This window comes from Lepus europaeus, chromosome 10, assembly GCF_033115175.1.
Source record: "Lepus europaeus isolate LE1 chromosome 10, mLepTim1.pri, whole genome shotgun sequence".
NCBI lineage: Eukaryota > Metazoa > Chordata > Mammalia > Lagomorpha > Leporidae > Lepus > Lepus europaeus.
The window spans coordinates 93,068,059-93,082,993 of NC_084836.1; the positions used below are offsets into that span (position 1 = coordinate 93,068,059).

Here is a 14,935-nt window from a genome sequence, read left to right on the forward strand (position 1 = left end):
CACAGAAACACCGAAACATGGTCATCAATATGAAAGAAGGTAAGGGAAGGAAACCTCGCAGCAAAAGATCACAGGAAGTTCAAAGCATATATTAGAAAATATCTTTGGGAAAATGGCAGGGCAAAGTTACTATTTATCAATAGTCACATTGAATGTTAATGGCCTGAACTGTCCAGTTAAAAGGCACAGATTGGCTGAATGGGTTAAAGAACAAAATCCATCTATTTGCTGCTTACAAGAAACACATCTTTCCAACAAAGATGCATGCAAACTGAAAGTGAGAGGCTGGAAAAATATATACCATGCCAATAGAAATGAAAAAATAGTGGGTGTAGCCATCTTAATATCAGACAAAATAAATTTTAATACAAAAACTGTTAAGAGAGACAAAGAGGGGCACTATATAATGATTAAGGGATCCATTCAACAGGAAGATATAATGATTATCAATGTATATGCACCTAATTACAGGGCACCGGTTTATTTAAAAGATATTTTAAGGGACTTAAAGGGAGACTTAGATTCCAATACAGTAGTACTGGTGGACTTCAATACTCCACTCTCAGAAATAGATCAACCTGACAGAAGATCAACAAGGAAACAGTAGATTTAAATGACACTATTGCCCAAATGGATCTAACAGATATCTACAGAACTTTTCATCCTACACATAAAGTATTTACATTCTTCTCAGCAGTACATGGAACCTTCTCTAGGATTGACCACATACTAGACCATAAAGCAAGTCTCAGCAAATTCAAAAGAATTAGAATCATACGATTCTAATTCTCAGACCATAGTGGAATGAAGTTGGAAATTAGCAACTCAGGAATCCCTAGAACATATGTAAGCACATGGAGATTGAACAACATGCTCCTGAATGAACACTGGGTCATAGAAGAAATCAAAAGAGAAATCAAAGACTTTCTGGAAGTAAATGAGGATGAAAGCACAACATATCAAAACTTATGGGATACAGCAAAAGCAGTGTTAAGAGGAAAGTTTATATCAGTAGGTGCCTACATCGAGAAATTGGAAAGGCACCAAATAAATGAGCTTTCAATGCATCTCAAGGATCTAGAAAAACTGCAGCAAACCAGACCCATATCCAGTAGGAGAAATAATTAAAATAAGAGAAGAAATCAATAGGATTGAATCTAAAAAAACATTACAAAAAATCAGCCAAATGAGGAGCTGGTTTTTTGAAAAAATAAACAAAATTGACACCCCATTGGCCCAACTAACTAAAAAAAGAAAAGACTCAGATAAAAAAATTAAATATTAAAAAAGAAAAGTTTAGCAGTTGATATTATAGTAAATAATAACTTTGTATAGCAGTGTCACAACTCTAAGAAGCCAAGGGAGGCTTGATTTATTTTTTAATTTTTTTATTTTTATGAGGCTGTGTGTGGGTCAGAGATGGATGACCTGTGGGCATTTTAGGTTTAGTGTGAACCTAACAGAAGATGAGTGAAAACTTCTTAGCATAAGGAGTTTTAGACTTTTATCTTTGAGCTTGACTTTAATTCCAAGAAATTGAATCAGGCCTGCCTATGATTTAAGTTCAGATGGAAACTTAGATTCAAATAATCAGTGCAGGAAGGTTATTGAAGACTTGGTTTGAAGAAAGAGAATTGATGCTGACTGCTCAAGTGATTATGTGAACCAGACTATTGCTTATTTATAAGAAGTTGAGAAGATCATTTTATTTAAAAAAATAATTTCAAAGCAGTAGGCTCATACATTTTGTATTAATACATTTCTGAAATATAGCAGACACATATCTGTGCTCAAAGTATTATTTTTATAACTGTGAAATTTGTGAAACACTCAGCAACTGGAAATTTTGCCTTCAGTAATCTTTAATTTCATATGTACTTTTCAATTCACCTTTTCTGAATAAGTTATACAATTTTATTTATTGATTTTAAAATACTTCTTTTGTCTTGGGACTGTTTCTTTTTCTTTCTTTTTTTATATTTTTCTTTCTTTTTTAAAGATGTATTTATTTGAAAGTCAGAGTTACACAGAGAGAGGAGAGGCCAAGAAGTCTTCCATCGGCTGGTTCACTCCCCAATTGGCCACAGTGGCTGGAGCTATGCCGATCCGAAGCCAGGAGCCTCCTTCAGGTCTCCCATGCAGGTGCAGGGGCCAAGCACTTGGGTCATCTTCTACTGCTTTCTCAGGCCATAGCAGAGAGCTGGATTGGAAGTGGAGAATCCTGATCTCGGTTCAGCGCCCATATGGGATGCTGGTATTTCAGGCCAGGGCATTAACCTATTGCACCACAGTGCCGTCCTTTCCCCCCACCTTTTTTTTTTTTTTTTTTTTAAGATTATTTATTTGAAAGTCAGAGTTATAGAGAGGCAGAGTCATAGGCAGAGAGAGAGAGAGAGAGAGAGAGAGATCTTCCACTCACTCGTTCACTCCCCAAATGGCCACAACGGCCAGACCTGGGTTGATCTGAAGCCCGGAGCCAGGAGATTCCTTTAAGCCTTCCTTGCAGGTGCAGGGTCCCAAGCACTTAGGCCATCTTCTACCGCTTTGCTAGGCCATAGCAGAGAGCTGGATCGGAAGTGGAGCAGCCAGGCCTCCAACCAGTGCCCATAAGGGATGCTGACACTGCAGGTAGCAGTTTTACCCGCTATGTCACAGCACCAGCTCCAGTTATACAATTTTAAACAGCTGCATTATTATCCTATTTTAAACCATCTGTTCCAGAGTAGTATTTTCTTTAAGTTCTAGGATTATAGAAAAGTGTTCCTCAATTGTTTTTTGCCTCTTAGTTATATAGAGAATGGTATTTGTGTAGCATCCTTGGGTTTGCTGTTGCTGCTGGACAAGGGTGCTTGAGTGTGGTTCTGAATGGCCTAGAAGAACAGCTACCTATGGCCTGCCCAGACTCCCTGAGGGATGACACATCTGTTGGGAAGCACAGATCTAAAGTTTTTTTTTTTTTTTTTTTTCCCCCGCAAAGTATTCTTACCAACTGAGTCAAATTAAATGAGTAGTCTAGATAGAATGAATCAGGATGAAATTGCTGAGCATAGAATTTCCCAGAATAGAAGAGTAGCAATTAGCTCCATACTAAGAGGCTTTGAGATGCTGTATTTCATAGAGAACCTGCAACCAACAGTTTTGAGATTCACCTGCATTTCTACTTCACAGAGTCAGTAGTAAAGGTGAGATCTTCAGGTGGGTGGTCCACTGCTCTGTGATACCTTTGCCATTAGCTGGGGACAGAAACCAGAGCCCAGGCATGCAGCTTCACAAAGCTTGGTTCTCATGACTCTTCAGATTCATTGTCTTCCTCTGAGTCTTCATGGAGTTCATCTTACATAGTGACCTAGAGGGACAGGACTTGTTCTGTGGAGAAGTGATTTGTTTATCAACTCACTGCTTTTCATATGCTAAGTTATTATGTTTCTTATGTGTTTCCTAATTCAAAAGATAGGGAGTCAAAATAAGGCTGCTAGTTTTATTTTTGTTAGCTTTCTTGATTGAGTCTAGTGATGGATGAGATATTTTGCTAAAATTTTTCACATACAAATAAGAGGCTCAGGTCTTAGAAATAATGTATTTTAAACAACTATAGGAGAGATTCTTAAGTGCATAGTCCATATATGTGAGCATTCTGTAAGCATCACTTTTTTTTGACAGGCAGAGTGTATAGTGAGAGAGAGAGAGACAGAAAGGTCTTCCTTTTTGCATTGGTTCACCCTCCAATGGCCACTGTGGCCGGCGCATCTCGCAGATCCGAAGCTAGGAGCCAGGTGCTTCTCCTGGTCTCCCAAGCGGGTGCAGGGCCCAAGGACTTGGGCCATCCTCCACTGCCTTCCCGGGCCATAGCAGAGAGCTGGCCTGGAAGAGGGGCAACCGGGATAGAATCCGGTGCCCCAACCGGGACTAGAACCCAGTGTGCTGGTGCCGCAAGGCGGAGGATTAGCCTGTTAAGCCACAGCGCCGGCAGCATCACTTTCTGTCATCAGTGAATGTCTACTGAAGGTTGGAACATAACAAGGCTCTAGACAGTGAGAGAGCCATGGAGAACATACATAGTGATTCAGAGGTCTGGCTAAAGTCTTTTTAGCACGAATAGTTCCATCACAAAACAATAAAAGGCCTGAGTTTCTTTTGCCTCTATTATGTAGTCTCTATTTCAGTTGGTATTTATAAACATTGTCCAAATTTTGGTGCTTAAGTAGATTAATTTTCTAGATACAACTGACCAGTGCCTACCACAAGGTCTCCTATAAGAAGGAGGCATGACTATCACCCTCTCTGAATGTAAATTGATCTGTCCACTTCACTTAGGTGCATACCTGTCTATACCTTTCCTGGTAGAAGTTCAAACCTGTAAGGTCCTTGTAGAAAATGAAGAGGAAGGCATCATTTTCCCATAGACACCGTTTCTAAACCATGCCATTCCATAGTGGCTTATAAGGTAGCCCATTGTAAGGGAATGGTTCTTTAGAGCACAAGACAGACCTTGAACTGAGATAATTTGAAAATATGAGAGTATTTTCCTCCCTGTTTCTGAGAGGACAACTTATGTATAGAATTGTATACCGTTAGATCATTAGAGTTAAAACAAACTTTGGCAATGGTCTAGCCCAAATGCACTTCAAGTAAAAGAGCAGTTAAATAACTTGTCCAAGGTCACACAGTTAATGAGAGGCAAAGGTTAGGCTGATGTCTGTGAGCTTTTCCTAGGCCGTTATAACCAGCCAGCCCTCTCCAGGGCCCAGTTCCATTATATGTGCAACTTATTCCCTCCCAGGCTTTCTAAGAAATGCCTATATTTCTTGTCACTGTATGGTGTCTCCTTTTTGCCTTGAACTTCATTAGGATCAAATTTTCTGCCATCCAGGTGGAATTCAGAAGATTCTAAAAGTATTCTATCCTATGAATGGCTAGTTAACACAAGACTGTCACATTAAATATGGAAGGTTTTTTTTTTTTAAGATTTATTTATTTATTTGAAAGTCAGAGTTACACAGAGAGAGGAGAGGCAGAGAGAGAGAGAGAGAGAGAGAGAGAGAGAGAGAGAGAGAGAGATGTCCTCCATCCAGTGGTTTACTCCCTAGATGGCTGCAACGGTTGGAGCTGCGCTGATCCGAAGCCAGGAGCCAGGCGCTTCTTCTAGGTCTCCCATGTGGGTGCAGGGGTCCAAGGGCTTGGGCCATCTTCTACTGCTTTTCCAGGCCATAGGAGCGAGCCGGATTGGAAGTGGAGCAGCCGGGTCTCAAACAGGCGTCCATGTGGGATGCCAGCGCTTCAGGCCAGGGTGTTAACCCATTGAGCCACAGCTCTTGCCCCAGATGGAAGGTTTTCAACCCTAGTCCTTCAATATGGAAATGTTTCCCTCTTTACTATTCAAATACACTTAAGAGCTTGCAGCTTATGGTTCTGCTCCAGCTCCATAACCCACCCTCAGAGCCTTCCTGCAGCCCATTGCTCCACTTCACCTGGGTCTCATAAATTTAGCATTCAGGGATTTCTCTGGATCCTAGAGCTCCTGGGATCTACCTTGGTATAGGTTAGGGTGCCTAGGCAGCTCTGCTACCCTTTCTCTCCTTGCTATGCCCAGAGCCTTAATTGCCTCCTCCTTCAAGCGCTCATTCATGATCCTTCTGCATCCCATAACTGGAAGTATTATATTTTTTATATATATTTTTTAAAGATTTATTTTATTTATGTGAAAGACAGAGTTACAGAGAGAGGTAGAGACAGAGAGAGAGGTCATCCATATGCTGGGTTCACTCCCTACATTGCCGCAACTGCCAAAGCTGCCCTGATCCAAAGCCAGGAGCTAGGAGCTTCCTCTGGGCCTCCCATGTGGGCACAGGGGCCCAAGGACCTGGGCCATCTTCTGCTGTTATCCTGGGCCATAGCAGAGCGCTGGATCAGAAGAGGAGCAGCCGGGACTAGAACCAGCGCCCATATGGGATGCCGGTGATTCAGGCCAGGGCTTTAACCCACTGTACCACAGTGCCGGCCCCTGGAAGTATTATGTTTATATCTTAAGTATTAAAAGTCTTTATTCATTTATTCATTTTTTTCTTGTGATACTCAGGTTCCATATTGCTTTACAATTAGGTTGCCATTTTTTTTCTTCTTGCAAGGCCTCCCCTCAGATGTCAGTAGGGTCTCTTGAACTTACTGATCCACATATTGAGCAAACTAATAAATGAATATACAAACAGTAAATAGTCTTAAAAAATTGTGCTCATTTGATGATATAAAAATGAATCAAAAAGGTTAGTACTTTGGGTTATTTAAGATTTCAAGGGCCGGCACCATGGCACAGTAGGTTAATCCTCTGCCTCTGGCGCCGGCATCCCTTATGGGCACTGGTTCTAGTCCTGGCTGCTCCTCTTGCAATTCAGCTTTCTGCTGTGGCCTGGGGAAGCAGTAGAAGATGGCCTAAGTGCTTGGGCCCCTACACCTGCATGGGAGACCAGGAAGAAACACCTGGTTCCTGGCTTTGGATTGGCACAGCTCTGGCCGTTGTGGCCATTTGGGGAGTGAACCAATGGAAGGAAGACCTTTCATCTCTCCCTTTCACTGTCTGTAACTCTACTCTCAAATAAATAAAATCTTTTTTAAAATAAATTTCAGAATACATGTAAAACACAAACATATTAGTATTATTATTTTAAAGGCATGGGTGTTATTCAAAGAGAAGTCATATTCTGAGTGTTAGGCACAAGAATAAATGTATAGCTTTCCTAAACAGGCAGCCTCTTCCTGTGCTGGATCTCTTTGTATTGTGTGGTACTATAGGGGAAAGAAAAATCACAGTTAGGTAGAGCGGCTCTGACTTATTCTAGCTTCAGTGACTCTGCCTTGTTGAACATAACCTATGAACTTCATCACTGTGGCCTGTGTTAGTGCCCGTGTGGAACACGACCTTGCAGTGATCCTACCCTGAAGGAGCTTGTAATTTGTCGTGGGCACAGGAGTGTTTATTAGAAGTAGAAATTGACTGGTGCTGCAGTCAAGGTCAGAAAAGCCAGTTGTTCACTGTTTAAAGCAGGATTTAGTTCACATTGTTGAGTTAGTTTTCTCACAATTCATCTCTCTGGCAATTTCCTAATGTACTCTTAAGAATTCCCCTCTATTGGGGGTTTTCTCTTAATGGGGGGCCACTCATGTAGCTGCACTCATGTAGTGTTTTGGTTTGTTCAGAACAGTATTTTTAAAAACGTTTTAGATTTGGCTGAAGATTTGTTATTTTTATAGATACTTGATCCACTTATAGCAGGCTCTCTATAGACTTTTGACTTTGTGATCCTTGTTCTAAATTAATAATCTTTTCCTGTGTTATGTCACATTTGAAAAGTAGGAAATTCTTAATTATATCCTTGTCCCTTTTGAAGACTCTTGACCAGCTGCTAATTATTTGTCTAAGAATACCTAATTTATAGAGGCAAGGCCTAATTTTGTGGTCCTTTGGTAATAAATGTCCTAACTACTCATTGTAAAATTACTTTTTCCCTATAGGTCTTGGTGGTAATATCAGAATGTTTCTGTGTGCCACTTCCAAGGGATTTATCTGAACGTTCTGGTAAGTATGATGAACTCATGCAATACAGTTCTTTTTTAATTTTGAAGTTTGTAATTTAATTTTTTGCTCATATAGATAGTGTGTTTTCCTTGATTTGCTAGGTGACCAAATCATTGGCACTGCCAAATTTCTTAAAATTGGTTCACTTGGTAGATTTCAACAAAAATTCTTTTTTATCTCTCTCTTAAATTAGGAAATATTTAATTTTGGTTTTTGCTTTTCCCCTTTATGTGCTGTATTAATTAGTGGACATATTTTCTTTCATATGAACTGAAATGAGAATGAAGGGAGGAGAACTCAGATTTATTGAGTGTCTGTGTGTCAGTAGCATACTTACTCCCTCAAGTCCTTTTCCTGCTCTTTACTGCTTCTGGGATGAAATGGTCCTAGATTCACGTCATTATTTCTAACTATTTGGGGAACTTTAAATAAAGACTTATAAAACTTCATAATTGCTGTTGAATTTTATATGGGAATTTAAGTAAAATAATAATTTTGGGGCTCTTAAACTTTTTGAGGCTTTGAGACTTTTATAGATAAACAAAAATAATCTATGATGGATAAAGAAATTGTGGTATATATACATGATGGAATACTACTCACCCATAAAAAAGAGAATGAAATCCTGTCTTTCACAACAAAATGGATGCAATTGGAGGCCATTATGCTTGGTGAAATAGTCCCCAAAAAACAAATATCATATGATACTTTGAGTTCTTAAAAGTGACAAAAACTCAATATAAAGCATCTTAGAGGAAAAAATGAAAATTTATTAGTTCACTCATCTGAGAGTCCAAGGATGAGAAGTCAAGGATGGTCTGGCTTCAAGCATACCCCGATTGTGTTAGGTTTTGATTTCTATGGGACTCATTCAGTGGCTGTCAGCTGTCCCAACTCCCTGCAGAAGTCTGACTCTTGCCACAGACTCCTGGGAAGCACTCTGCTTGACCCAGCTTGTTTTATTTGTGAACCAGTTGCCATGACTAGTTTGTTATTGAGCCTTCCACAAGGTACAAAATATGAGGGAAACTTTGCTCTTTGTGTCCACATGCTCTGCCAGAGTCAGCATAGTCGAGAGAATCTCCGGAGAGAGATGGATGGAGAAGCCCTGAAAGAGGCTGGGAAGCTGACCAGAGAATCTGACCTGTGTTATACCATAGCTTCAGTGTAAAGAAAACTTGCTTCCTGCAAATTTCAGTTTGCAGCTATACCCCCACTCAAAATATTACTAAGTTAACATTGTTTATTCAGAAGATGATTCTCTGTCTCCCACAGAGCAAGATCAGAGGTCAGAGGATGCTCATAGGGCTGAACAATTACAGGATGCAGAGGAGGAAAAGGATGACTCGAATGAAGAAGAAAACAAAGACAGCCTTGTAGATGATGAAGAAGAGAAAGAAGACCTTGCTGATGAGGATGAAGCAGAGGAGGAAGAGGAAGAGGACAACCCAACTGGCAATGTGGATGAGGAGAAGAATGACACCAGTGACCAAGGGCTCCTGAGACAAGGCAGTGTGTCCCAGGCAGAAGTCGAACCTGATAATACTGACGACCTCCCTGAGCAGCCCCGTGTGGCTGACACAGAGGGTCTGGAAGACTCCTTGAGGCAGCGCAAAAGTCAGCCTGCTACTAAGGGACTGTAGGATTAATGATGCTCTTCCCATGAATACAGACCAAAAAATATGTCAGCTTCCCTCTGGTCTGCAGTTTAAACCAAATTCTTAATTTTTCTCTTAAAAGATGATCTCTAAGTCATATGGTTTCAAGGTGGTTTCATATATCCTAAGGGAATCTTCCAGATATGTCATCAGTAAACAAAAGGACAACACAGTATTAGGATCTGTCTAAGAGCTTGGGATAGGAAGAGAGTTGACTAGAGGAGGCAACCCCCATGCTCATAGAAATAAGGCAGCAGGCTCCATTCAAAAGAAGGTAAAGTAGCCTTTACTGCTGAGCATCCTCATTGTGTAGCATAGGTTTGGCTTCCTTTTCTTCTGTTAAAATTTATTTTTGTCAAATTGGAAGAAACATTGGGTACCACAGTGCACACTTTTTTAGAGATAGAAATTGAGAGAGCCTGCTTGGAAGTTATCCCAACCCTTTCAGTCTTCTTTGTTATGTTTTATTTGTTAGCTTTTATGTTTCCAGCTTTTTCACCTTGAGTCTGCAGGCTCCCCTTCTCTTCACTGTTATTACCGCTTAAGAGAAGATTCAGACAACAGCTGGATTTGCATCAGCCACATTTATTCTGACTTAAGGGTGTGCAGATAATCAGTGACAACAACCCATGAAGCCATGAATACCAGGCATCTAGGATGAAATGATGTATTCTTCAAAGATTCAAAAGAAAGTAGAGATTTTACAGGATAGAAGTCTCTTTATTTTGGGGGACCAAAATGTCATTATTTCCCCCAAAATTTCTTCAGTAATATACTTCTGAAGGAAAAAATCCTCTAAGTTTTGCCAAGACAAGGTATTTTTGTGAAGAAAACTTGATATAGTGTTGTGTTGTTTCCATTTCAAGGGGCTCCCTGGCTCTTGCATTACTTTAATATTAACTGAGAACCCATTCCTTATTTCCTTCACTGCTGTGCTTTTGGTGAAAATATTAATGGAAGTCAATATCTGGAAGTGAAAGATTTGATTTTGTTTCCATCTCCCTTAATATTTTAGAGAATTGTTTCTTTGTAAATCTCTCAGTACTCAATCTATGGTAAGATCCCAGGGATCCCAATTTCTTTTAAAAAGTCTGTCCGTCCACTTCCTTCTTCCTTGATTTATGTCTTCGAATAAATTCATAAAATTAGATTCTCAGCATATAAAAACTAAAGTCAATCTTAATGTCCCTTGAGTTTAGACAAAATAACAAGTACAGGTTTATGAAAATCAAAAAAGTTTGTCATCTTTAAAAAGCAATATGCAACATATTCCTATTTGCCTGTTTAGATAACACCTTCTTTGTATATTAACTGTGAGCATGGCGTTCACTAATGCATGGGAGGTTCTGAAACTCTGTCCTCTTGTGGTTAAATGAGGTTGTTACAAACTGCACAAAGGAAGTTTCTAGAGATGTTTATTTTTCAGTCTTTCTAGTTAACAGTCTTTAGCCCCAGTACAAAGAGGTTCACTTAGCAGTTGTAACTGCAATCTTTAGAATGTGACTTGAGGTTTGAGGCCATCACAGAATTTGTGGCCTAGGAGAGTTTTGACGTGGGCCCCTCTTCTGCTCCTCTACACATCCTCACCCAGAATGCCACTATTCTCAAGGGGAACTTCTGTCTCCCTGATGTCAGGGTTCTTTTCTGAATCATAGCTTACGTGGTGCTGTCCTCATGTCACTGAATTTCTTTCTCTTTCAATCCAAGAGGCAAGGTTTTCAAAGAAAACTAAGCTCAAATTCAGAGGTGTGGGAATAAGAAAGTTCAGAGTTGGCTTTTCTGTATAATCTCTCCCCAGACTCTTTGTGTACATATTCATTTTCTAGAGAAGTATTTCACTAAAGAGGAAGCAATCAAGAAATATAACGCAACTTTGCTTTTAAAAAATTTATTAATAATGATTGCACATATTTATGAGCCACCAAGTGACATTTCCCAACACATGTCTACAATGTTTGCTGATCAAATTCACATTTCTCCTGATTTGACGTTATTTTACAATTGAGGCCCTGGAGTGCCCCAACTTTGCTTTGTTTAATATTTTAAATATATATTTATTTTCATTTTTTATTTGAAAGTCAGTGAGATAGAGATTTTCCATATGCAGGTTCACTCTGCGAATGCCTGCAAAGTCCAGGGTTATGTAAAGCTGAAGTCAGGAGCTCCAGACTCATTCCCAGTCTCTCATGGAAGTGGCAACAGAACTGAAGTACTTGAGCACAGGGTATACATAAGTAGGAAGCTGAATCAGAAGCAGAGTAACTGGATCTCAAGCCAGGCACTCAGATATGAGATACAGGGGTCCCAAAAGGGGCAGCTCAACTACTGTGCCACATGTATGCCCCACCTTCATTTTTCTAAATGTAAGTTCTGATTGTATCCCAAATAGTACCTAACTTTAGAATTTTTTAAAAAATTCTTTTTTAGCCATACTTAAGAAAAACCTGGAGGGGGGAGAAAAATATCTTGGGAAATGGGATACTGTTAAAGTTTAAATATCTGCTTGAGAATAATTTTTCTTGATTTTCCCTTTTTTAAACATTCTAACTAAAAGTTCTTTTACAAAATGGCCTGATTTACATATTTAATTTATTTCTAATGGAAGCCTTTGGGTTTGTCTTCAATACTTACTGAATATAAAGCTAAAAGATCAAAAGTCAGTATAAAATATTTACACTTAAAATTAGATCAACATTTCAGTAGGACTTTGTGGGTTTTTTTCCTGTAGATAATGTAATTAATGGAAAAGTCCATTGCATGGAAACATAATTTTTTTAAAAAAGTAAAAGAGCAATCATGCTTCCTTCCATTATAATATCAATAATTTAATTACACAATGGTATTTTATGTAAATTAATATTAGGTGAGTGAAGTAAAAGTGACTATGAAATAAAACTGGATTTCAAAATGGGGTTTTGTAGTGATTATATGTGGGTAGTTGGAATAGGGTAACTTGTCTTTGACTAGAAGGGAAATTTGAAACTTCTAATTATTTTTTTATTGATGTCTTCAATATTCATCTCTTGCTAGACCTGCTAAACCAGCCCACTTTGTTTAGATACCACACTGAAGCAACATATGGGTAATTTCACTTCTTACTCTCTCTTTGAAATATAATCATTGAACAGAATGAGGGATAGGGCCTGTTCAGTTAACAGGAGTTTGTATTTCATGGACACTTATTTACCACCTCATCTTGTGCATGTGACCCCTATCTGTTACCTTATAGTCCTCTTTGCACAAAGAATTTCAAATTAACTACTGTACGAAAAAGTGGATACATTTCCAAAAAGTTGGCTTTGACAGTGGATAAAACCAAATTTGGACTGTTTATGGTCCAAACCTCTTATTAGTTATCTATGCTGTTGCTACATGATTTGGGTATATGTGAGTGTGCCAAACCTGTATCCCATAATACCTTTGGGGTAGATGATGTAAATTCTTTTTAAAGCAAATGCTTGCCATGTGACTTACAGCCAAGTCCTTTGAAGTGGAGCTGGTATGTTGCTTTACAGGACAGAAAGAATTAAACAACCCAAAGAAAAATTAAAAACATAGAAAAGATAGTGCAGTCCTAAAATTTCAATATAAAGCTTTTGGTGGGAAGTTAAGAGAAAGGAGACAGAGACTGGTACTTTTGCTAGTGTGCTGCAGTGGGTTGTCTATGTTATCTCAGTGTTGCGGTGTTATTTCTGCCAGTATTATATGTGTGGTGGTTGATGCATCCTGTCAGATATACCAACATCTCAAAGTATACATGTAAATCTTTTATGCCAATAGAAGGACTCCTTTATATGTTATATCTCTTTACCTTAGTCTTACGGTTTGATCTTCTGAGCAAGATGATAACTTGTCTTGAAAAGGTCGGATGTGGAGTTACCACATCTGATAAAACCTGATGGGGCAACTTTGTGAAAAGCTTTTTCACAGCTAGAGGTCCAGTTGAAAGGCCTTCGATATCTGTAGCCCAGGCCATGGCCTTGAGATGACTTATTGTCAGAAAAGTTTTATGTAGACTATAATACTGTATATATGTGACTCATACAGCGTTGACTTGTTTCCAATGTAGTTTAATCAGATTTAATAGATGACTTCTTCATGGAAATGCAATTTTTAATACAGAAAAACACTGCTTATTTGTAAAACAACGTATCATAAACATTGTTTATATTTTTTGTAGTATCTGAGTTAAAGCCCAGTATATACATGTTTTCTTTTTATGTATTTGCTTCCTCAAACAGCATCTGCAACAACTAAAATGAGAAGTCAAAATCTGTGTTTCAAGCAGTACATTGCCTGAGTTACAATTCTTTTGTTCACAAAATTGTACATAATCCTTGGTCCTATATGTTTTCATTTCAGTATAAATTTGTTTTCATCAAACCTAATGATACTGATGACTAAAAACAAAATGGTGTATTGCTTTTCATATAAATATTTTCACAAAAGCTATTTGCATAGGCAGTGAAAAAATACTAATTTTTTAAAAATAATTTTCCTCTGTGTTTAACCTTCATCTGTTTGTTCATTTCCCTGTCCTCAAGTTTGTGAAACTCAAACCATGTGCTTTTTAGCTGCTCATGGAAGAGTCCAAAGGCTCTTCCATTGTATTGCCCATAGAAATGCACTGCACTTACATCTCAGGTTTGTATTCTGAGGTCTCAGGTTAGCTAGGACTGGAGCAGATGGCAAGTGGTACTGCTACTCTTCAGACACTGTGGACTGACCTCGTAGTCTCCGAAAGCATGTAAAAGAATATTCCGTACCTAAACGTCCCTGCCACTATAGCAGTAAGAGACCACAAAGGAGGTGACATGATTCCTTTACCTCAGAGACTTCTTTTGGAAGACAGTAGGGGAATGAATAGGAGGTAGAAATTGTCAAAATTATGTACTACCAACTTGTTCCCCGCAAGAATGGCTCAGGATGTTTATTTTCCCATAAAAAGAAATATGTCTCACTCTCTGTCTCAGCCTAGCTGAGCTTGCTATCCATCTTTGGTGATGGCTAAACCTGCAGTTTTTGAAGCCAACCATGCTGTATTGCAAAAGGCAATCCCCTACTTCGATCTAACCTTGAAGGTTCTATGGAACATATTCCACAATTACAAGAATTCTTTGTTAGAACATGAACTTCTTGAAATCGGTTAACTGCATTAGCCTGGTCTATACTATGCTATCAAACTCCCAGATCTCAAACTTTAAGAACAAGAATTTTATTACTGTTTACTTTGTCCAAGTCAGGCAAACTAGGCAATAGTGTCTATGCTTCATGTGGGCTCTTCTGGGATACAGGTTAAAGGGAGGCTTTGCTGTCTAATATGTGCCCTCCAATGTGGCTATGGCCATTTCCATTTCAACCAGTCAGAACGAGAAAATGGAGTGACGTTCCTGAGAGATTTTAAAGTTAGGCTGCTAAAAGACACATATGCATCATTTGTGTTCACATTTCCTATGAAAGGACTTTGTCATAGAATCACACCTAAGTGAAATAGGGACTAGGAAGTGTAATATTGCCACATACTTAAGAATGAAGGGAAATTTGAGAACTAACAATACTACCATAATGACTTTCACTTGCCTTAGGAAGTCTGGTGGTTGGCATTGAGTAAGCTCCTGAGGAAAAATGATCTGAATGCACACAATACATATGGTTCCAATTCTGGTAATTTTCTTCCTGGACTTTACCATTGCTAGTCTTCAGAATA

The 14,935-nt window shown here is 38.9% G+C and overlaps 1 protein-coding gene across 1 annotated transcript in view; it reads left to right on the forward strand.

Annotated features, from left to right (window-relative positions):
- The window catches only part of TMX4 (thioredoxin related transmembrane protein 4), a 58,477-nt gene extending 44,809 nt beyond the window's left edge, over window positions 1–13,668 (forward strand). The window contains exons 7-8 of the mRNA XM_062203879.1: window positions 7,507–7,570; window positions 8,846–13,668. Of these exons, the coding sequence (XP_062059863.1) occupies window positions 7,507–7,570; window positions 8,846–9,213 (432 nt within the window). The 3' untranslated portion in view covers window positions 9,214–13,668. The remainder of the gene's footprint in view (window positions 1–7,506; window positions 7,571–8,845) is intronic.
- Window positions 13,669–14,935: the final 1,267 nt, after the last annotated feature.